This window comes from Heptranchias perlo, chromosome 17 (assembly GCF_035084215.1).
Source record: "Heptranchias perlo isolate sHepPer1 chromosome 17, sHepPer1.hap1, whole genome shotgun sequence".
NCBI classification, from domain to species: domain Eukaryota; kingdom Metazoa; phylum Chordata; class Chondrichthyes; order Hexanchiformes; family Hexanchidae; genus Heptranchias; species Heptranchias perlo.
In genome coordinates this window covers 53,328,766-53,352,018 of record NC_090341.1, presented here as the reverse complement: position 1 = coordinate 53,352,018, position 23,253 = coordinate 53,328,766, and the positions used below count along the sequence as shown (strand labels likewise).

The 23,253-nt window shown below is 53.4% G+C and overlaps 1 protein-coding gene across 1 annotated transcript in view; it reads left to right on the top strand.

Annotated features, from left to right (window-relative positions):
- Window positions 1-23,253, top strand: part of dock3 (dedicator of cytokinesis 3) — a 1,008,697-nt gene that overhangs the window by 904,824 nt on the left and 80,620 nt on the right. Inside the window, exons 43-44 of the mRNA XM_067999007.1 lie at window positions 17,412-17,498; window positions 21,755-21,934. Coding sequence (XP_067855108.1) covers window positions 17,412-17,498; window positions 21,755-21,934 — 267 coding nt within the window. The remainder of the gene's footprint in view (window positions 1-17,411; window positions 17,499-21,754; window positions 21,935-23,253) is intronic.

The following is a 23,253-nucleotide window of genomic DNA, read 5'->3' as shown; positions in this document are numbered from 1 at the left end:
TCTACATAAATGACCTGGATTCAGAAACAATGCAAGTTGGTGAAATTCACCGGTGATACCAAGCTGGAAGAGAGAGGAAATCAAGTCTGATGAGACAGCCATGGAACCACAGAAGGACTGAGACAAAATTTGCAAGTGGATGGAGAGATTGAGAGAAATCTACAGTTGTCCTCACTACCCCTGTTAGGGGAGAGAGAAAAATCAGTCAAGTTTCCTGTTCCTTCCTGATTACAATCCTTTGGTGAAAGTGCTGGATCAGGACGTGATTGGGCTTAGCCGTAATGCATCCCATGGAAAAATAGCCTGCTCTGGTTCACCGTCTACACTCGCAGGTGAAGATTGTCCACTGGGCTGTGGCACTTGTTAGAGTGCAGTTCCACAGGTGTTACTGACTTCCGCTGCCTTCCCAAAGTTCCTATCCTTCCTGTGTAAGCCCAAACGATGAATGTCAGCAGGCTATTCGACAGTTAAAGGCATCATAGCTGAGGTCAGATTCCATCCTCTCTCAGCATCCAAACATGCACTTCCAGCAGGGGTCATTGGATAGAGATCAAGAGTGGGAGCCCTGTCTGAATAACCCACCCCAGCCCTGTGGCTTCTGAATGTTTTATGTTCAATGTGCCTGTTGCAAACCATTCCCTCCCAGTCAGAGACCGGCTGGCAGAGCAGGGAATCAGGTTAGTTAGACTGATGCACGGGTAATCAAATATCTTTTATTGGGGTTATGGGGGTCCAGAGACTCCACAGACAACAGTTCATTTTGTCTTTCCCTCCCAGTATCTCTGTACTTGCTGCAAAATCCAGCTTTTCTGTTTTTATAGAGAAAATGTATGTATATTACTAAACTGATTCTTTCTACAGATTTCTTATAAAAGAAAAATAGACTGGAGGATTCAGAGTGAAACATAATTTCTAGAAAACAGCAGCTTCCGCTGTGCATATTGGAGTATAAGTGTGAGTGAGGCGCTGGGGTCTGTGTGTCTGTGTGTGAGGCGCTAGGGTCTGTGTGTGTGTGAGTGAGACGCTGGGGTCTGTCTGTGTGTGAGTGAGACGCTGGGGTCTGTGTGTGTGTGAGTGAGGCGCTGGGGTCTGTGTGTGAGTGAGACGCTGGGGTCTGTGTGTGAGTGAGTGAGACGCTGGGGTCTGTGTGTGAGTGAGGCGCTGGGGTCTGTGTGTGAGTGAGACGCTGGGGTCTGTGTGTGAGTGAGACGCTGGGGTCTGTGTGTGAGTGAGTGAGACGCTGGGGTCTGTGTGTGAGTGAGACGCTGGGGTCTGTGTGTGAGTGAGTGAGACGCTGGGGTCTGTGTGTGAGTGAGGCGCTGGGGTCTGTCTGTGAGTGAGACGCTGGGGTCTGTGTGTGAGTGAGACGCTGGGGTCTGTGTGTGAGTGAGACGCTGGGGTCTGTGTGTGAGTGAGTGAGACGCTGGGGTCTGTGTGTGAGTGAGTGAGACGCTGGGGTCTGTGTGTGAGTGAGGCGCTGGGGTCTGTCTGTGAGTGAGACGCTGGGGTCTGTGTGTGTGTGAGTGAGACGCTGGGGTCTGTGTGTGAGTGAGACGCTGGGGTCTGTCTGTGTGTGAGTGAGGCGCTGGGGTCTGTGTGTGAGTGAGACGCTGGGGTCTGTGTGTGAGTGAGGCGCTGGGGTCTGCGTGTGAGTAAGACGCTGGGGTCTGTCTGTGTGTGAGTGAGACGCTGGGGTCTGTGTGTGAGTGAGACGCTGGGGTCTGCGTGTGAGTGAGACGCTGGGGTCTGCGTGTGAGTGAGACGCTGGGGTCTGCGTGTGAGTGAGGCGCTGGGGTCTGCGTGTGAGTAAGACGCTGGGGTCTGTCTGTGTGTGAGTGAGACGCTGGGGTCTGTGTGTGAGTGAGACGCTGGGGTCTGCGTGTGAGTGAGACGCTGGGGTCTGCGTGTGAGTGAGGCGCTGGGGTCTGCGTGTGAGTGAGTGAGGCGCTGGGGTCTGTGTGTGAGTGAGACGCTGGGGTCTGTGTGTGAGTGAGACGCTGGGGTCTGTGTGTGAGTGAGACGCTGGGGTCTGTGTGTGAGTGAGTGAGACGCTGGGGTCTGTGTGTGAGTGAGTGAGACGCTGGGGTCTGTGTGTGAGTGAGACGCTGGGGTCTGTGTGTGAGTGAGACGCTGGGGTCTGTGTGTGAGTGAGACGCTGGGGTCTGTGTGTGAGTGAGACGCTGGGGTCTGTGTGTGAGTGAGACGCTGGGGTCTGCGTGTGAGTGAGATGCTGGGGTCTGTGTGTGAGTGAGACGCTGGGGTCTGTGTGTGAGTGAGACGCTGGGGTCTGCGTGTGAGTGAGACGCTGGGGTCTGTGTGTGAGTGAGACGCTGGGGTCTGCGTGTGAGTGAGGCGCTGGGGTCTGCGTGTGAGTGAGATGCTGGGGTCTGTGTGTGAGTGAGGCGCTGGGGTCTGCGTGTGAGTGAGACGCTGGGGTCTGCGTGTGAGTGAGACGCTGGGGTCTGCGTGTGAGTGAGACGCTGGGGTCTGTCTGTGTGTGAGTGAGACGCTGGGGTCTGTGTGTGAGTGAGACGCTGGGGTCTGCGTGTGAGTGAGACGCTGGGGTCTGTGTGTGAGTGAGGCGCTGGGGTCTGCGTGTGAGTAAGACGCTGGGGTCTGTCTGTGTGTGAGTGAGACGCTGGGGTCTGTGTGTGAGTGAGACGCTGGGGTCTGCGTGTGAGTGAGACGCTGGGGTCTGCGTGTGAGTGAGACGCTGGGGTCTGCGTGTGAGTGAGGCGCTGGGGTCTGCGTGTGAGTAAGACGCTGGGGTCTGTCTGTGTGTGAGTGAGACGCTGGGGTCTGTGTGTGAGTGAGACGCTGGGGTCTGTGTGTGAGTGAGACGCTGGGGTCTGCGTGTGAGTGAGACGCTGGGGTCTGCGTGTGAGTGAGACGCTGGGGTCTGCGTGTGAGTGAGACGCTGGGGTCTGCGTGCGTGCGAGTGAGGCGCTGGGGTCTGCGTGCGTGCGAGTGAGGCGCTGGGGTCTGCGTGTGAGTGAGACGCTGGGGTCTGTCTGTGTGTGAGTGAGACGCTGGGGTCTGCGTGTGAGTGAGACGCTGGGGTCTGTCTGTGTGTGAGTGAGACGCTGGGGTCTGTCTGTGTGTGAGTGAGGCGCTGGGGTCTGTCTGTGTGTGAGTGAGACGCTGGGGTCTGTGTGTGAGTGAGACGCTGGGGTCTGTCTGTGTGTGAGTGAGACGCTGGGGTCTGTCTGTGTGTGAGTGAGACGCTGGGGTCTGCGTGCGAGTGAGACGCTGGGGTCTGCGTGCGAGTGAGACGCTGGGGTCTGCGTGCGAGTGAGACGCTGGGGTCTGCGTGCGAGTGAGGCGCTGGGGTCTGCGTGCGAGTGAGACGCTGGGGTCTGCGTGCGAATGAGACGCTGGGGTCTGCGTGCGAGTGAGGCGCTGGGGTCTGCGTGCGTGCGAGTGAGGCGCTGGGGTCTGCGTGTGAGTGAGGCGCTGGGGTCTGCGTGTGAGTGAGGCGCTGGGGTCTGCGTGTGAGTGAGGCGCTGGGGTCTGCGTGTGAGTGAGGCGCTGGAGTCTGTGCGAGTGAGACGCTGGGGTCTGCGTGCAAGTGAGACGCTGGGGTCTGCGTGTGAGTGAGGCGCTGGGGTCTGTGTGTGAGTGAGACGCTGGGGTCTGCGTGTCTGTGTGTGTGTGAGTGAGACGCTGGGGTCTGTCTGTGTGTGAGTGAGGCGCTGGGGTCTGCGTGTGAGTGAGGCGCTGGGGTCTGCGTGTGAGTGAGTGAGGCGCTGGGGTCTGCGTGTGAGTGAATAAGACGCTGGGGTCTGCGTGTGAGTGAGACGCTGGGGTCTGCGTGTGAGTGAGACGCTGGGGTCTGCGTGTGAGTGAGACGCTGGGGTCTGGGTGTGAGTGAGACGCTGGGGTCTGCGTGTGAGTGAGGCGCTGGGGTCTGCGTGTGAGTGAGACGCTGGGGTCTGGGTGTGAGTGAGTGAGACGCTGGGGTCTGCGTGTGAGTGAGACGCTGGGGTCTGCGTGTGAGTGAGACGCTGGGGTCTGCGTGTGAGTGAGACGCTGGGGTCTGCGTGTGAGTGAGACGCTGGGGTCTGCGTGTGAGTGAGGCGCTGGGGTCTGCGTGTGAGTGAGACGCTGGGGTCTGCGTGTGAGTGAGGCGCTGGGGTCTGCGTGCGAGTGAGAGTTGCGGGAGTCTGCCATAAAAACAGAAAATGCTGGAAATACTCAGCAAGTCAGGCAGCACTTGTGGAGAAAGTAACAGAGTTAACGTTTCAGGTCGATGACCCTTCGTCAGAACAGGAAGAAGTTGAAGATTAAACAATTTTTGAGCAAGTACAGAGCCAGGGAAAGGGGGGGAGGAAGGGGAGGGGAGGAAAGAACAAAAGGGAAGATCTCTGATAGGGTGGAGGGCAGGAGTGGTTAAATAACAAAAGGGATGATGGTGCAAGGCAAGGAGGGTGGTAATGGGGCAAGTAAAGAAACAAACGATGGCTCTAGAGTGTAAATGGCAATAGCAGAACCATTACCAGCACCTGCTGTCCGAAAAAAATAGGAGCAGTGGTTATAATCTGGAGTTACTGAAATCAATGTTTAGTCCGGAAGGTTGTAAATTTGCCGAATCAAAAGATGAGGTGCTGTTCCTCGAGCTTCCGTTGAGTTTCATTGGAACAGTGTAAGAGGCCGAGGACAGAGTGGGAGTAGGACGGGGAATTAAAATGGCAAGCGACCGGCAGGTCAGGGTCATGCTTGCAAACTGAGAGGAGGTGTTCAGCAAAGTGATCACCCAATCTGCGTTTGGTCTCCCCAAGATAGAGGAGACCGGATTGTGAGCAGCGAGTACAATATACTAAATTGAAAGAAGTACAAGTAAATCGCTGTTTCACCTGGAAGTTGTGTTTTGGGCCCTGGATGGTGGGAAGGGAGGAGGTGAAAGGGCAAGTGTTGCATCTCCTGCGTTCGCACGGGAAGGTGCCATGGGAAGGAGAGCAGGTGTTGGGGGTGATGGAAGAGTGGACTAGGGGGTCGTGGAGGGAGCGGTCCCTTCGGAATGCTGAAAGGGGAGGGGAGGGGAAGATGTGTTTGGTGGTGGCTTTGTGCTGGAGATGGCAGAGGATAATACGTTGAATGTAGAGCCTGGTGGGATGGAAGGTTGAGGAGAAGGGGGACCCTATCATGGTTCGGGGAGGGAGGGGAAAGGGTGAGGGCAGAAGTGCTGGAAATGAGATAGACACAGTTGAGGGCCCCATCAACTATAGTGGAGGGGAATCCTCGGGTGAGGAAAAAGGAAGACATATCGGAAACACTGGTGTGGAAGGTGGCATCGTCAGAACAGATGCGACAGAGACGGAGAAACTAGGAGAAGAAAATAGAGTCCTTACAGGAAGCGGGGTGGGAGGAAGTGTAATCAAGGTAGCTGTGGGAGTCGGTGAGCTTATAATAGATATTGGTTGACAGCCTATCCCCAGAAATGGAGATGGAGAAGTCGAGGAAGGGAAGAGTCGGAGATGGACCGTGTGAAGGCGAGGGAAGGGCGGAAATTGGAAGCAAAGTTGATGAAATTTTCCAGTTTGGGGCGAGAGCAGGAAGCAGCACTGATACAATCATCAATGTATCAGAAGAAGAGGTAAGAGAGAGGACCCGAGTAGGACTGGAACAAGGAATGTTCCACGAATCCCACAAAACGGCAGGCATAGCTGGGACCCATACGGGTTCCCATAGCGACACCTTTTATTCGGAGGAAGTGAGTGGAGTCAAAGGAGAAGTTGTTCAACGTAAGATCAAGTTCAGCCAGGCGGAGGAGGGTGGTGGTGGATCGGGACTGTTCAAGGAGGTCCAACCAGCCGTCCTGGTAGGGGATGGTTGTGTAGACTGGACATCCATGGTGAAAAGGAGACGGTTAGGGCCGGGGAACTGGAAACTGTTAAAGTGGCGGAGAGCGTCGGAAGAGTCGCGGATGTAGGTCGGAAGATACTGGACAAGGGGAGAAAAGAGTTGAGATGGGAAGAAATAAGTTCCGCGGGGCAAGAACAGGCTGAAACGATGGATCGACCGGGACAGTCCTGTTTGTGGATATTGGGAAGGAGGTAGCTGGTGGTGGGGATTGGCGGGGGGGTGGTGGGTGGTGTTGAGGGAGAGTTGCTGGGGTCTGTGTGTGTTGTGAGAAATTTGCTGGGGTCTGTGATTATGTATGAGAGAGTTGCTGGGGTGTGTGTGAGAGAGAGTTGCTGGGGTGTGTGTGAGAGAGAGTTGCTGGGGTGTGTGAGAGAGAGAGAGTTGCTGAGGTGTGTGTGAGAGAGAGTTGCTGAGGTGTGTGTGAGAGAGAGTTGCTGGGGTGTGTGAGAGAGAGAGTTGCTGGGGTGTGTGAGAGAGAGTTGCTGAGGTGTGTGTGAGAGTGAGTTGCTGGGGTGTGTGTGAGAGAGAGTTGCTGGGGTGTGAGAGAGAGAGAGTTGCTGGGGTGTGAGAGAGAGAGAGTTGCTGGGGTGTGTGAGAGAGAGTTGCTGGGGTGTGTGAGAGAGAGTTGCTGGGGTGTGAGAGAGAGAGAGTTGCTGGGGTGTGAGAGAGAGAGAGTTGCTGGGGTGTGAGAGAGAGAGAGTTGCTGGGGTGTGAGAGAGAGAGAGTTGCTGGGGTGTGAGAGAGAGAGAGTTGCTGGGGTGTGTGTGAGAGAGAGTTGCTGGGGTGTGAGAGAGAGAGAGTTGCTGGGGTGTGTGTGAGAGAGAGTTGCTGGGGTGTGTGAGAGAGAGAGTTGCTGGGGTGTGTGTGAGAGAGTTGCTGGGGTGTGAGAGAGAGAGAGTTGCTGGGGTGTGAGAGAGAGAGAGTTGCTGGGGTGTGAGAGAGAGAGAGTTGCTGGGGTGTGAGAGAGAGAGAGTTGCTGGGGTGTGAGAGAGAGAGAGTTGCTGGGGTGTGTGTGAGGGAGAGTTGCTGGGGTGTGTGTGAGAGAGAGTTGCTGGGGTATGTGTGAGAGAGAGTTGCTGGGGTGTGTGTGAGAGAGAGTTGCTGGGGTGTGTGTGAGAGAGAGTTGCTGGGGTGTGTGTGAGAGAGAGTTGCTGGGGTGTGTGTGAGAGAGAGTTGCTGGGGTGTGTGTGAGAGAGAGTTGCTGGGGTGTGAGAGAGAGAGTTGCTGGGGTCTGTGTGAGAGAGAGTTGCTGGGGTGTGTGAGAGAGAGAGTTGCTGGGGTGTGAGAGAGAGAGAGTTGCTGAGGTGTGAGAGAGAGAGAGTTGCTGGGGTGTGTGAGAGAGAGTTGCTGGGGTGTGTGAGAGAGAGAGTTGCTGAGGTGTGAGAGAGAGAGAGTTGCTGGGGTGTGTGAGAGAGAGAGTTGCTGAGGTGTGACAGAGAGAGAGTTGCTGGGGTGTGTGTGAGAGAGAGTTGCTGGGGTGTGAGAGAGAGAGAGTTGCTGGGGTGTGAGAGAGAGAGAGTTGCTGGGGTGTGTGTGAGAGAGAGTTGCTGGGGTGTGTGTGAGAGAGAGTTGCTGGGGTGTGAGAGAGAGAGAGTTGCTGAGGTGTGAGAGAGAGAGTTGCTGGGGTGTGTGTGAGAGAGAGTTGCTGGGGTGTGTGAGAGAGAGAGTTGCTGGGGTGTGAGAGAGAGAGAGTTGCTGGGGTGTGTGTGAGAGAGAGTTGCTGGGGTGTGTGTGAGAGAGAGTTGCTGGGGTGTGTGTGAGAGAGAGTTGCTGGGGTGTGTGAGAGAGAGAGTTGCTGAGGTGTGAGAGAGAGAGAGTTGCTGGGGTGTGTGTGTGAGAGAGAGTTGCTGGGGTGTGTGTGAGAGAGAGTTGCTGAGGTGTGTGAGAGAGAGAGTTGCTGGGGTGTGTGTGCGAGAGAGTTGCTGAGGTGTGAGAGAGAGAGAGTTGCTGGGGTGTGTGTGAGAGAGAGTTGCTGGGGTGTGTGTGTGAGAGAGTTGCTGGGGTGTGTGTGAGAGAGAGTTGCTGGGGTGTGAGAGAGAGAGAGTTGCTGGGGTGTGTGAGAGAGAGTTGCTGGGGTGTGTGTGCGAGAGAGTTGCTGAGGTGTGAGAGAGAGAGAGTTGCTGGGGTGTGTGTGAGAGAGTTGCTGGGGTGTGTGTGTGAGAGAGTTGCTGGGGTGTGTGTGAGAGAGAGTTGCTGGGGTGTGTGAGAGAGAGAGTTGCTGGGGTGTGTGAGAGAGAGTTGCTGGGGTGTGTGAGAGAGAGAGTTGCTGAGGTGTGTGTGAGAGAGAGTTGCTGGGGTGTGTGTGAGAGAGAGTTGCTGGGGTGTGTGAGAGAGAGTTGCTGGGGTGTGAGAGAGAGAGTTGCTGGGGTGTGAGAGAGAGTTGCTGGGGTGTGTGTGAGAGAGAGTTGCTGGGGTGTGTGTGAGAGAGAGTTGCTGGGGTGTGTGTGAGAGAGAGTTGCTGGGGTGTGTGTGAGAGAGAGTTGCTGGGGTGTGAGAGAGAGAGTTGCTGAGGTGTGTGTGAGAGAGAGTTGCTGGGGTGTGTGAGAGAGAGAGTTGCTGGGGTGTGTGTGAGAGAGAGTTGCTGGGGTGTGTGAGAGAGAGAGTTGCTGGGGTGTGTGTGAGAGAGAGTTGCTGGGGTGTGTGTGAGAGAGAGTTGCTGGGGTGTGTGAGAGAGAGAGTTGCTGAGGTGTGTGAGAGAGAGTTGCTGGGGTGTGTGTGCGAGAGAGTTGCTGGGGTGTGTGTGAGAGAGAGTTGCTGGGGTGTGTGTGAGAGAGAGTTGCTGGGGTGTGTGTGAGAGAGAGTTGCTGGGGTGTGTGAGAGAGAGAGTTGCTGAGGTGTGTGTGAGAGAGAGTTGCTGGGGTGTGTGAGAGAGAGAGAGTTGCTGGGGTGTGTGTGAGAGAGAGTTGCTGGGGTGTGTGTGAGAGAGAGTTGCTGGGGTGTGTGTGAGAGAGAGTTGCTGGGGTGTGTGTGAGAGAGAGTTGCTGGGGTGTGTGTGAGAGAGAGTTGCTGGGGTGTGAGAGAGAGAGAGTTGCTGGGGTGTGTGTGAGAGAGAGTTGCTGGGGTGTGTGTGAGAGAGAGTTGCTGGGGTGTGAGAGAGAGAGAGTTGCTGGGGTGTGTGTGAGAGAGAGTTGCTGGGGTGTGTGTGAGAGAGAGTTGCTGGGGTGTGAGAGAGAGAGAGTTGCTGGGGTGTGTGTGAGAGAGAGTTGCTGGGGTGTGTGTGAGAGAGAGTTGCTGGGGTGTGAGAGAGAGAGAGAGTTGCTGGGGTGTGAGAGAGAGTTGCTGAGGTGTGTGTGAGAGAGAGTTGCTGGGGTGTGTGAGAGAGAGAGAGAGTTGCTGGGGTGTGTGTGAGAGAGAGTTGCTGGGGTGTGTGTGAGAGAGAGTTGCTGGGGTGTGTGAGAGAGAGAGTTGCTGGGGTGTGTGTGAGAGAGAGTTGCTGGGGTGTGTGAGAGAGAGAGTTGCTGGGGTGTGAGTGAGAGAGAGTTGCTGGGGTGTGTGTGAGAGAGAGTTGCTGGGGTGTGTGTGAGAGAGAGTTGCTGAGGTGTGTGTGAGAGAGAGTTGCTGGGGTGTGTGTGAGAGAGAGTTGCTGGGGTGTGTGTGAGAGAGAGTTGCTGGGGTGTGAGAGAGAGAGAGTTGCTGGGGTGTGTGTGAGAGAGAGTTGCTGGGGTGTATGTGAGAGAGAGTTGCTGGGGTGTGAGAGAGAGAGAGTTGCTGGGGTGTGAGAGAGAGAGAGTTGCTGGGGCGTGTGTGAGAGAGAGTTGCTGGGGTGTGTGTGAGAGAGCGTTGCTGGGGTGTGTGAGAGAGAGAGTTGCTGGGGTGTGTGTGAGAGAGAGAGAGTTGCTGGGGTGTGTGTGAGAGAGAGTTGCTGGGGTGTGTGTGAGAGAGAGTTGCTGGGGTGTGTGTGAGAGAGAGTTGCTGGGGTGTGTGTGAGAGAGAGTTGCTGGGGTGTGTGTGAGAGAGAGTTGCTGGGGTGTGTGTGAGAGAGAGTTGCTGGGGTGTGTGAGAGAGAGAGTTGCTGGGGTGTGTGAGAGAGAGAGTTGCTGGGGTGTGAGAGAGAGAGAGTTGCTGGGGTGTGTGTGAGAGAGAGAGTTGCTGGGGTGTGTGTGAGAGAGAGTTGCTGGGGTGTGTGAGAGAGAGAGTTGCTGGGGTGTGTGTGAGAGAGAGTTGCTGAGGTGTGTGTGAGAGAGAGTTGCTGGGGTGTGTGAGAGAGAGAGTTGCTGGGGTGTGTGAGAGAGAGAGTTGCTGGGGTGTGTGTGAGAGAGAGTTGCTGAGGTGTGTGTGAGAGAGAGTTGCTGGGGTGTGTGTGAGAGAGAGTTGCTGGGGTGTGTGTGAGAGAGAGTTGCTGGGGTGTGTGAGAGAGAGAGTTGCTGGGGTGTGTGAGAGAGAGTTGCTGGGGTGTGAGAGAGAGAGTTGCTGGGGTGTGTGTGAGAGAGAGTTGCTGGGGTGTGTGTGAGAGAGAGTTGCTGAGGTGTGTGTGAGAGAGAGTTGCTGGGGTGTGTGTGAGAGAGAGTTGCTGGGGTGTGTGTGAGAGAGAGTTGCTGGGGTGTGAGAGAGAGAGTTGCTGAGGTGTGTGTGAGAGAGAGTTGCTGGGGTGTGTGTGAGAGAGAGTTGCTGAGGTGTGAGGGAGAGAGTTGCTGAGGTGTGTGAGAGAGAGTTGCTGGGGTGTGTGTGAGAGAGAGTTGCTGGGGTGTGAGAGAGAGAGTTGCTGGGGTGTGTGTGAGAGAGAGTTGCTGGGGTGTGTGTGAGAGAGAGTTGCTGGGGTGTGTGTGAGAGAGAGTTGCTGGGGTGTGTGTGAGAGAGAGTTGCTGGGGTGTGTGAGAGAGAGAGTTGCTGGGGTGTGTGAGAGAGAGAGTTGCTGGGGTGTGTGTGAGAGAGAGTTGCTGGGGTGTGTGTGAGAGAGAGTTGCTGGGGTGTGTGAGAGAGAGAGTTGCTGGGGTGTATGAGAGAGAGAGTTGCTGGGGTGTGAGAGAGAGAGAGTTGCTGGGGTGTGTGTGCGAGAGAGTTGCTGGGGTGTGTGTGAGAGAGAGTTGCTGGGGTGTGTGTGAGAGAGAGTTGCTGAGGTGTGTGTGAGAGAGAGTTGCTGGGGTGTGAGAGAGAGAGAGTTGCTGGGGTGTGTGTGAGAGAGAGTTGCTGAGGTGTGTGTGAGAGAGAGTTGCTGGGGTGTGAGAGAGAGAGAGTTGCTGAGGTGTGTGTGAGAGAGAGTTGCTGGGGTGTGAGAGAGAGAGAGTTGCTGGCGTGTGTGAGAGAGAGTTGCTGGGGTGTGTGTGAGAGAGAGTTGCTGAGGTGTGTGTGAGAGAGAGAGTTGCTGGGGTGTGTGTGAGAGAGAGTTGCTGAGGTGTGTGTGAGAGAGAGTTGCTGGGGTGTGAGAGAGAGAGAGTTGCTGGGGTGTGTGTGAGAGAGAGTTGCTGAGGTGTGTGTGAGAGAGAGTTGCTGGGGTGTGAGAGAGAGAGAGTTGCTGGGGTGTGTGTGCGAGAGAGTTGCTGGGGTGTGTGTGAGAGAGAGTTGCTGGGGTGTGTGTGAGAGAGAGTTGCTGAGGTGTGTGTGAGAGAGAGTTGCTGGGGTGTGTGTGAGAGAGAGTTGCTGAGGTGTGTGTGAGAGAGAGTTGCTGGGGTGTGAGAGAGAGAGAGTTGCTGAGGTGTGTGTGAGAGAGAGTTGCTGGGGTGTGAGAGAGAGAGAGTTGCTGGCGTGTGTGAGAGAGAGTTGCTGGGGTGTGTGAGAGAGAGTGTTGCTGGGGTGTGTGTGAGAGAGAGAGTTGCTGGGGTGTGTGTGTGAGAGAGTTGCTGGGGTGTGTGTGAGAGAGAGTTGCTGGGGTGTGTGTGAGAGAGAGTTGCTGGGGTGTGTGTGAGAGAGAGTTGCTGGGGTGTGAGAGAGAGAGAGTTGCTGGGGTGTGAGAGAGAGAGAGTTGCTGGCGTGTGTGAGAGAGAGTGTTGCTGGGGTGTGTGTGAGAGAGAGTTGCTGGGGTGTGAGAGAGAGAGAGTTGCTGGGGTGTATGTGAGAGAGAGTTGCTGGGGTGTGAGAGAGAGAGAGTTGCTGGGGCGTGAGAGAGAGAGAGTTGCTGGGGTGTGTGAGAGAGAGTTGCTGGGGTGTGTGTGAGAGAGAGTTGCTGGGGTGTGTGTGAGAGAGAGTTGCTGGGGTGTGAGAGAGAGAGAGTTGCTGGGGTGTGTGTGAGAGAGAGTTGCTGGGGTGTGAGAGAGAGAGAGTTGCTGGGGTGTGAGAGAGAGAGAGTTGCTGGGGTGTGTGAGAGAGAGAGTTGCTGGGGTGTGTGTGTGAGAGAGTTGCTGGGGCGTGTGTGAGAGAGAGTTGCTGGGGTGTGTGTGAGAGAGAGTTGCTGGCGTGTGTGAGAGAGAGTTGCTGGGATGTGTGTGAGAGAGAGTTGCTGGGGTGTGTGTGAGAGAGAGTTGCTGAGGTGTGTGTGAGAGAGAGTTGCTGGGGTGTGTGTGAGAGAGAGTTGCTGGGGTGTGTGTGAGAGAGAGTTGCTGGGGTGTGAGAGAGAGAGAGTTGCTGGGGTGTGTGTGAGAGAGAGTTGCTGGGGTGTGTGTGAGAGAGAGTTGCTGGGGTGTGTGAGAGAGAGAGTTGCTGGGGTGTGTGAGAGAGAGAGTTGCTGGGGTGTGTGTGAGAGAGAGTTGCTGGGGTGTGTGTGAGAGAGAGTTGCTGGGGTGTGTGAGAGAGAGAGTTGCTGGGGTGTATGAGAGAGAGAGTTGCTGGGGTGTGAGAGAGAGAGAGTTGCTGGGGTGTGTGTGCGAGAGAGTTGCTGGGGTGTGTGTGAGAGAGAGTTGCTGGGGTGTGTGTGAGAGAGAGTTGCTGAGGTGTGTGTGAGAGAGAGTTGCTGGGGTGTGAGAGAGAGAGAGTTGCTGGGGTGTGTGTGAGAGAGAGTTGCTGAGGTGTGTGTGAGAGAGAGTTGCTGGGGTGTGAGAGAGAGAGAGTTGCTGAGGTGTGTGTGAGAGAGAGTTGCTGGGGTGTGAGAGAGAGAGAGTTGCTGGCGTGTGTGAGAGAGAGTTGCTGGGGTGTGTGAGAGAGAGTGTTGCTGGGGTGTGTGTGAGAGAGAGAGTTGCTGGGGTGTGTGTGTGAGAGAGTTGCTGGGGTGTGTGTGAGAGAGAGTTGCTGGGATGTGTGTGAGAGAGAGTTGCTGGGGTGTGAGAGAGAGAGAGTTGCTGGGGTGTGTGTGCGAGAGAGTTGCTGGGGTGTGTGTGAGAGAGAGTTGCTGAGGTGTGTGTGAGAGAGAGAGTTGCTGGGGTGTGTGTGAGAGAGAGTTGCTGGGGTGTGTGTGAGAGAGAGTTGCTGGGGTGTGTGTGAGAGAGAGTTGCTGAGGTGTGTGTGAGAGAGAGTTGCTGGGGTGTGAGAGAGAGAGAGTTGCTGGGGTGTGTGTGAGAGAGAGTTGCTGAGGTGTGTGTGAGAGAGAGTTGCTGGGGTGTGAGAGAGAGAGAGTTGCTGAGGTGTGTGTGAGAGAGAGTTGCTGGGGTGTGAGAGAGAGAGAGTTGCTGGGGTGTGTGTGCGAGAGAGTTGCTGGGGTGTGTGTGAGAGAGAGTTGCTGGGGTGTGTGTGAGAGAGAGTTGCTGAGGTGTGTGTGAGAGAGAGTTGCTGGGGTGTGAGAGAGAGAGAGTTGCTGGGGTGTGTGTGAGAGAGAGTTGCTGAGGTGTGTGTGAGAGAGAGTTGCTGGGGTGTGAGAGAGAGAGAGTTGCTGGCGTGTGTGAGAGAGAGTTGCTGGGGTGTGTGAGAGAGAGTGTTGCTGGGGTGTGTGTGAGAGAGAGAGTTGCTGGGGTGTGTGTGAGAGAGTTGCTGGGGTGTGTGTGAGAGAGAGTTGCTGGGGTGTGTGTGAGAGAGAGTTGCTGGGGTGTGTGTGAGAGAGAGTTGCTGGGGTGTGAGAGAGAGAGAGTTGCTGGGGTGTGAGAGAGAGAGAGTTGCTGGCGTGTGTGAGAGAGAGTGTTGCTGGGGTGTGTGTGAGAGAGAGTTGCTGGGGTGTGAGAGAGAGAGAGTTGCTGGGGTGTATGTGAGAGAGAGTTGCTGGGGTGTGAGAGAGAGAGAGTTGCTGGGGCGTGAGAGAGAGAGAGTTGCTGGGGTGTGTGAGAGAGAGTTGCTGGGGTGTGTGTGAGAGAGAGTTGCTGGGGTGTGAGAGAGAGAGAGTTGCTGGGGTGTGAGAGAGAGAGAGTTGCTGGGGTGTGAGAGAGAGAGAGTTGCTGGGGTGTGTGTGAGAGAGAGTTGCTGGGGTGTGTGTGAGAGAGAGTTGCTGGGGTGTGAGAGAGAGAGAGTTGCTGGGGTGTGTGTGAGAGAGAGTTGCTGGGGTGTGTGAGAGAGAGTGTTGCTGGGGTGTGTGTGAGAGAGAGAGTTGCTGGGGTGTGTGTGTGAGAGAGTTGCTGGGGCGTGTGTGAGAGAGAGTTGCTGGGGTGTGTGTGAGAGAGAGTTGCTGGCGTGTGTGAGAGAGAGTTGCTGGGATGTGTGTGAGAGAGAGTTGCTGGGGTGTGTGTGAGAGAGAGTTGCTGGGGTGTGTGTGAGAGAGAGAGTTGCTGGGGTGTGAGAGAGAGGGAGTTGCTGGGGTGTGTGTGAGAGAGAGTTGCTGGGGTGTGTGTGAGAGAGAGTTGCTGGGGTGTGTGTGAGAGAGAGTTGCTGGGGTGTGTGTGAGAGAGAGTTGCTGGGGTGTGTGTGAGAGAGAGTTGCTGGGGTGTGTGTGAGAGAGAGTTGCTGGGGTGTGTGTGTGAGAGAGAGTTGCTGGGGTGTGTGTGAGAGAGAGTTGCTGGGGTGTGAGAGAGAGAGAGTTGCTGGGGTGTGTGTGAGAGAGAGTTGCTGGGGTGTGTGTGAGAGAGAGTTGCTGGGGTGTGTGTGAGAGAGAGTTGCTGGGGTGTGAGAGAGAGAGAGTTGCTGGGGTGTGTGTGAGAGAGAGTTGCTGGGGTGTGTGTGAGAGAGAGTTGCTGGGGTGTGAGAGAGAGAGAGAGTTGCTGGGGTGTGAGAGAGAGTTGCTGAGGTGTGTGTGAGAGAGAGTTGCTGGGGTGTGTGAGAGAGAGAGAGTTGCTGGGGTGTGTGTGAGAGAGCGTTGCTGGGGTGTGTGTGAGAGAGAGTTGCTGGGGTGTGTGAGAGAGAGAGAGAGTTGCTGGGGTGTGTGTGAGAGAGAGTTGCTGGGGTGTGTGTGAGAGAGAGTTGCTGGGGTGTGTGTGAGAGAGAGTTGCTGGGGTGTGTGAGAGAGAGAGTTGCTGGGGTGTGTGTGAGAGAGAGTTGCTGAGGTGTGTGTGAGAGAGAGTTGCTGGGGTGTGTGTGAGAGAGAGTTGCTGGGGTGTGTGTGAGAGAGAGTTGCTGGGGTGTGTGAGAGAGAGAGTTGCTGGGGTGTGAGTGAGAGAGAGTTGCTGGGGTGTGTGTGAGAGAGAGTTGCTGGGGTGTGTGTGAGAGAGAGTTGCTGGGGTGTGTGTGAGAGAGAGTTGCTGAGGTGTGTGTGAGAGAGAGTTGCTGGGGTGTGTGTGAGAGAGAGTTGCTGGGGTGTGTGTGAGAGAGAGTTGCTGGGGTGTGTGTGAGAGAGAGTTGCTGGGGTGTGAGAGAGAGAGAGTTGCTGGGGTGTGTGTGAGAGAGAGTTGCTGGGGTGTATGTGAGAGAGAGTTGCTGGGGTGTGAGAGAGAGAGAGTTGCTGGGGCGTGAGAGAGAGAGAGTTGCTGGGGTGTGTGAGAGAGAGTTGCTGGGGTGTGTGTGAGAGAGAGTTGCTGGGGTGTGTGTGAGAGAGAGTTGCTGGGGTGTGAGAGAGAGAGAGTTGCTGGGGTGTGTGTGAGAGAGAGTTGCTGGGGTGTGAGAGAGAGAGAGTTGCTGGGGTGTGAGAGAGAGAGAGTTGCTGGGGTGTGAGAGAGAGAGAGTTGCTGGGGTGTGAGAGAGAGAGAGTTGCTGGGGTGTGTGTGAGAGAGAGTTGCTGGGGTGTGTGTGAGAGAGAGTTGCTGGGGTGTGTGTGAGAGAGAGAGAGTTGCTGGGGCGTGAGAGAGAGAGAGTTGCTGGGGTGTGTGAGAGAGTTGCTGGGGTGTGTGTGAGAGAGAGTTGCTGGGGTGTGTGTGAGAGAGAGTTGCTGGGGTGTGAGAGAGAGAGAGTTGCTGGGGTGTGTGTGAGAGAGAGTTGCTGGGGTGTGTGTGAGAGAGAGTTGCTGGGGTGTGTGTGAGAGAGAGTTGCTGGGGTGTGTGTGAGAGAGAGTTGCTGGGGTGTGTGTGAGAGAGAGTTGCTGGGGTGTGTGAGAGAGAGAGTTGCTGGGGTGTGTGAGAGAGAGAGTTGCTGGGGTGTGTGAGAGAGAGAGTTGCTGGGGTGTGTGTGAGAGAGAGAGTTGCTGGGGTGTGTGTGAGAGAGAGTTGCTGGGGTGTGTGTGAGAGAGAGAGAGTTGCTGGGGTGTGTGTGAGAGAGAGAGAGTTGCTGGGGTGTGTGTGAGAGAGAGAGTTGCTGGGGTGTGTGTGAGAGAGAGAGAGTTGCTGGGGTGTGTGTGTGAGAGAGAGTTGCTGGGGTGTGTGTGAGAGAGAGAGTTGCTGGGGTGTGTGTGAGAGAGAGAGTTGCTGGGGTGTGTGTGAGAGAGAGAGAGTTGCTGGGGTGTGTGTGTGAGAGAGAGTTGCTGGGGTGTGTGTGAGAGAGTTGCTGGGGTGTGTGTGAGAGAGAGTTGCTGGGGTGTGAGAGAGAGAGAGTTGCTGGGGTGTGAGAGAGAGAGTTGCTGGGGTGTGAGAGAGAGAGAGTTGCTGGGGTGTGAGAGAGAGAGTTGCTGGGGTGTGTGTGAGAGAGAGAGTTGCTGAGGTGTGTGTGAGAGAGAGTTGCTGGGGTGTGTGTGAGAGAGAGTTGCTGGGGTGTGAGAGAGAGAGAGTTGCTGGGGTGTGTGTGAGAGAGAGTTGCTGGGGTGTGAGAGAGAGAGAGTTGCTGGGGTGTGAGAGAGAGAGTTGCTGGGGTGTGTGTGAGAGAGAGTTGCTGGGGTGTGAGAGAGAGAGAGTTGCTGAGGTGTGTGTGAGAGAGAGTTTCTGGGGTGTGTGTGAGAGAGAGTTGCTGGGGTGTGTGAGAGAGAGAGTTGCTGGGGTGTGTGTGAGAGAGAGTTGCTGGGGTGTGAGAGAGAGAGAGTTGCTGGGGTGTGAGAGAGAGAGTTGCTGGGGTGTGTGTGAGAGAGAGTTGCTGGGGTGTGAGAGAGAGAGAGTTGCTGAGGTGTGTGTGAGAGAGAGTTGCTGGCGTGTGTGTGAGAGAGAGTTGCTGGCGTGTGTGTGAGAGAGAGTTGCTGGGGTGTGTGTGAGAGAGAGTTGCTGAGGTGTGTGAGAGAGAGAGTTGCTGGGGTGTGTGTGAGAGAGAGTTGCTGGGGTGTGTGAGAGAGAGTTGCTGAGGTGTGTGAGAGAGAGAGTTGCTGGGGTGTGTGTGAGAGAAAGTTGCTGAGGTGTGTGAGAGAGAGAGTTGCTGAGGTGTGTGAGAGAGAGAGTTGCTGGGGTGTGAGAGAGAGAGAGTTGCTGAGGTGTGTGAGAGAGAGAGTTGCTGGGGTGTGTGAGAGAGAGAGTTGCTGGGGTCTCGGAATCTGAGGTACTGGAGTAACAGTTTGTGGCAATAATGGTTCTATATCATTCTCTGACCTGCTGTAGAGTCTCTGGATTGAACGCACCACCCTGACCCTCACACACAGCTTACCCGGGATCTCCCGTTGGTTTGAAGTAGAGAAGAGAGAGGTGGTAAGTTCCTGCTTACTATTGCTGTTTTCAAATGGGTCTGTTGTTACCCCAGGAAGACGATGCATTGTCCTGTTCCCAGAGTTCTTCCTTTAATGAGGATATTGATCCACTTACACACCACCCCACCACCTCCACCTCAGTTCATTTTCTTCACATCATGTCTTTTTTCAAAACCTTAACCCAGCCTCTGGCAGGGGTTTTTAAATGAAGGAGTAAGGCCAAGGCCCTTAGCATAGATTCTACAATATTGAAAAAAGTAGGAGTAAAGACGAGGTAAATGGAGACAGAACGGTTCGGTGACGCCAAGCTTGGGTTGTAAAAGCCTGTAGGTTGTAGAGAATACTGAAGGAGACGAGGAGTTTGGGTTTTGCAGTCCTGGGGGTAATTTTAGCCTAACCCGCCTGACGGGAAACTGCCGGAATTGGATCAGCCGTCTGTTTTACACCCCGTCTGATTTTACTTTCCATTGACTTCGGCCAGTTTCTCACCAGGCGGGTTAGCTTAAAATTAATTCCTGAGTTAGAGTGGGAGATGGTGTGACGAGTCTCGACTTCAACAGTGAGAATGTAGAGAGAAGGAGAAGTGCGTCGGATGGAGCATTTGATTCTTGGGAGAAGAGAGAAAAGTTCAGAGCAGCACTGAGCCTAGGAATATCAGTCAAATGGAGAGACAAGTCAGGTTCCAACAGACAGCCTGGGGAGAGTGTCCGATCTGCTGCTCTCTACCTTCACTGAGCGCTGACAGTATGGAGGAGTGTCAGTCTGAACCAGCCCACAGGTCCCCCAGTGACTCAGTGTGTAAATGCACTGCCTTGAGTGGCACTCTGCTATTGATACCCAGAAGGCCCCAGACCCAGAGTCTGTGCGAAGTGAGCTAATCACAGTCGGGGTGATGGTGAGGCTCTACAATTGGCCTGGGCACCCCTGGTAGGGGGCAAGGGAGAAACTTTCAGTCAGGATTCCCGATCGCTATTCTGTGCCTTTGCTGGAATTGTGCATGTTATGGACACGATCACGATCAGCTGTGATGTCGAATAGCTTGCTATGACTGTCTTTAAAAACAGCATACAGCACTGAAACACTAATAGATGGCACCCTGGGGTGAAGGGGCGCGAGGTTTCCTACTGCACCGCTGTGGAGAGGAACAGGAGTAGGTCATTTCGTCCCTTGAGCCTGTCCCGGCATTCATTGAGATCATGGCTAATCTGTGACCTAACTCCATATATCCGCCATAGCCCCCTATCCCTTAATGCCTTTGGTTTACAAAAATCTATCAATCTCAGATTTAAAATTAACAATTGAGCTAGCATCAACTGCCGTTTGCAGAAGACAGTTCCAAACTTCTATCACTCTTTGTGTGTAAAAGTGTTTCCTAACTTCACTCCTGAAAGTCCTGGCTCTAATTTTTAGGCTATGTCCCCTAGTCCTAGACTCCCAACCAGCGGAAATAGTTTCTCTCTATCTACCCTCGCAGTTCCCCTTAATATCTTGAAAACTTTGATCAAATTCTCCCTTAATCTTCTAAATTCCAGGGAATACAACCCTAGTTTGTGTAATCTCTTCTCATAATTTAACCCTGGCAGTCCAGGTATCATTCTAGTAAATCTATGCTGCACTCCTTCCAAGGCCAGTATATCCTTCCTAAGGTGCAGTGCTCAGTACTGAACACAGTACTCCAGGTGTGATCTAACCAGGGCTTTGTACAGCTGTAGCATAACTTCAACTCCCTTGTATTCTAGTCCTCTAGATATAAAGGCCAGCATTCCATTAGCCTTTTTGATTATTTTCTGTACCTGCCCATGATATTTTAATGATCTATGTACGTGGATCTCTAAGTCTCTTTTAGACTGCCAGTTTCGAGCTTTTCACCATTTAGAATGTACTCTGATCTATCCTTTTTAGGTCCAAAGTGGATGACTTCACACTTGCCTATACTGAAATCCATTTGCCAGAGTTTTGCCCATTCACTTAATTTATTAATATCTCTCTGTAATTTTATGCTTCCATCTACGCTGCTTACAATGCTGCCTATCTTTGTGTCATCAGCAAACTTGGATATGTGGCTCTCTATCCTGTCACCTAAGTTGTTAATAAATACAGTGAATAGTTGAGACCCAACACAGATCCCTGTGGGACACCACTAGTCAGGTCCAGCCACTTTGAGTACCTGCCCATTATCCCTACTCTATGTCTCCTGCTGCTCAGCCAGTTTCCTAACCAGGTCAATAATTTGCCCTCAATTCCATGAACTTCAACTTTATTTAACAGTCTTTCATGAGGGACTTTATCGAATGTCTTCTGGAAGTCCATATAAACAACATCCATGGACATTCCCTGTCCACTACTTTAGTCACCCAGGAAGAGGAGTAATCGGATCAGTCTCTGCTTGGCTGCTCTCGCATGCTTCCCAGCAGCCGACCCACTGTGACACTGACAGATATGCCAATGCCGCCCATTGTGACACTAAGAAGGTCACAGAGCCTTGGTCAGTGTTGACTTGGCTGATCTCAGCCAGGATGGTGATGGGTGAGGGGGCACCAAAACTGTTCCTTTTCTCATGTGTGACCAAGGCCAGAGGCTCACAATTTGGGGTACTGCAGGTGCCACTCTGTGCCCTGTAACCCAGTGGCTCAGGCTGTGCCACCCAGCCCATGACGGCCACCGGATCCAAGGCACAGAACGGTGGAGCTGGGCAGCAACTCACAAAAGAAAAATCCGTGAAGCCCATTTCTCTTACCAGTCTCTCTCTGGGCCACGTGGCCGGTTGGATGAGCCTTGCCCAGACGTCTGTCAGTGCCACTTCAAGCTGGCAATTCAGAAGCACACGAAAGCAGCCCAGTTACACAGCCCCCCACTAATCATTGCTCCCTCCCTTCAGGGAGGCACCAGTTCTGATTAGCACCTCCTATAACAAGATGGCTGAGGGGAGATGGCGCGTGTGGATGGTACACGGCATACCCACTACTCCCCAGCCCACCCCATGTCGGGTGTTCATTTCACCAGGATTAAAAGGGACCACTCTGTCTCAATTACATTTGTACATCTCCCCACTGTCACGCGATCACAGATAGCTACAAATCAGGGAGAGCATTCGACCCATCTTAGTTCATCAGCCCCACAATCCCCCCAGTTCTTAAATAATTCCAAGATTTTTGCTTCCACCTCCCCACCTCGAAGTACATTCCATGTGCCGATCACTCTTTACATGAAGAACAAACATCCTAAAGTTGCCATTTGCTAGCTTGAACCTCTGTCCTCCTGTGTTACTGTTTAATTTGAAGTAATGCTGTGGATTTACCCTTTCTACATCATTTACTGTTTTTATAAACCTCAATAGGGTCACTTCTCAGTCACCTTCCTTTCAAGGCTGAAAAGCCTGAATTTCTCCACTCTATCCCTCTGACCCAATGGGTGAAGGCACCACCCAGTGCAGCATTAAGACCAGACAGTCCCAGGTTCGATTCCCAGTCTGTGTGCTGATCTCCGCTGGCTGATGATAGGAGCCCTGCAACTGGTCTCAGAGCCCTGGGTTAGGAAGAGGACAAGCCGCCATGGTTCCTGGTCCTGATCGCTATCCATTGACCCCTGGCAAGAAATTGGGTGAGGCCGGGATGTGGCTCGGGTGTTGAATAGCCCACTGGCACTCACTATCTCGGCTCACATGGGAAAGATGGGCACTTTGGTGATGTACGAGAGGGGTAGCTGTCACCAGAATCCCAGACAGCAGCAGGTGTCAGCACCTCCTGGAGAGGAGGGGGAGCAAAATTGGCAAAAAAAATCTTTAATACTCTGCCTTCTGCTTAGTGTGATCAGGTGTATCCAGCAATGCCTCAATTTAAAATTCTCATCCGTGTGTTCAAATCCCTCCATGGCCTTACCCCTCCCTATCTCTGTATCCTCCTCCAGCCCCACAACCCACCGAGATCTCTGCGCTCCTCCAATTCTGGCCTCTTGCGCATCCTTGATTTCCTTTGCCTCATTTTTGGCGGCCGTGCCTTTAGCTGTCTAGGCCCTAAGCTCTGGAATTCCCTCCCTAAACCTTTCCACCTGTCTCTCCTCCTTTAAGTCGCTTCTTAAAAACTACCTATTTGACCAAGCTTTTGGTCACCTGTCCTAATATCTCCTTATGTGGCTCGGTGTTAAATTTTGTTTGATAATCGCTCCTGTGAAGCACTTTGGGGTGCTTTTACTACGTTAAAAGCGCTATATAAATGCAAGTTGTGGTTGTAGTTATGTTTTGTGATTGGTTTGTGGCAGGTGGAGGTGAGCCCCCTGGAAAATGCCATCCATGTCGTAGAGAACAAAAACCAGGAGTTGCGGACTCTCATCAGCCAGTACCAGCACAAGCAGCTGCACGCCAACATTAACCTGCTCAGTATGTGTCTGAATGGAGTGATAGATGCAGCCGTCAATGGAGGAATAGCTAGATACCAGGAGGTAAGGATTAGCTGGAACAGGCCTGGATTTGCAGTCAAGACAATGAACCAGAGCCATCTCATCCCTGATCACCAGAAGCAACTGAGATTTCTGCAGTACTTCTGTCTCCATTTCTGATTTTTCAAGACTATTGCAATTAATGCCTGGGTCTCCAAACCAAACTGATTGATTTTACATGTGTGGTATCCTCTTCATATCCTTCATCTACTTTTTTTCAGTGTGAATTCTGAGCTCATTGGGGTGTGGGATGATCAGCCTGGAGATCTCTCTACAGAGACTCAGCACGCACATATGTAATTCACCTGTCCATTATTTTAATGAAGAGTTAATCAGCTAATCAAATTAACGCCTCCCTTAAAATATCAGTCTCAGGAATTTCACACAGGCAACACTATTGCACAGTGTAACTTCCGGGCTGTAGTCATTTGCATTTCAAGCAAAAAATGTGCACAGGGAGCAGATTGGGCGAATCGCACTGGTCCTACAAATCAGGGTTTGTAGAACCCATTTCTGTTACTGCACTTGTGAGAATTATAAAATGGATATTTCGGTGGTCTGATTGGGTGGAAGTCCCTTCTCTCTGCTGAATGTAAGGATCACAGCCCAGTTCCTAACGGACATGAGTGCAAGGCTCAAAACCGCTGAAAATTAATCACAAACCAGCAACCTCGGTCGAGTAGGATACAGAAATGCCTGATATAAGGATGGAAAAAGTCGAATTTTTTGCTGGGCTTGGTGTTGGACCAAACAGATGGAGCTTTATTGAGTATCCAACCTATGATGTACGGACCTGAGGGAAGTTGGTGCTGTGTCTGGGTAAAAATAAAACAGGAAAGTGTTCCATTCTCAACATGCTGAGAGATCGCAGGGTCCAAGATCACCTGCATCATCCTGTCTACTATGGATAGTAGAAATCTGGAACTCTCTTCCCCCAAAAGGCTGTAGGTCAATTGAAAGTTTCAAGACTGAGCTTGACAGATTTTTATTAGGTAAGGGTATCAATGGCTATGGATCAAAGGCGGGAAAATGGAGTTGAGGTTCAGATCGGCCATGATCTAATTAAATGGTGGAACAGGCTCGAGGGGCTGAATGGCCTAATCCTGTTCCTACGTTCAGCAAGCAACAGACTTGGCTATCTTATCTTCTGTATGGGAAGTCACTCCTGACTGGCTGTTGTCCTCTAATGTCCCCATTGTATAACAAAACACCTTCTAATTCAAAGGACAAACAGCTGCCCAGGGAAAATTAGTTAAAAGCCACAATCGCAATTTTCACTTTCGATGAAAGCCACGTTTTTGGCAGTAGATCAGGTAACGGCA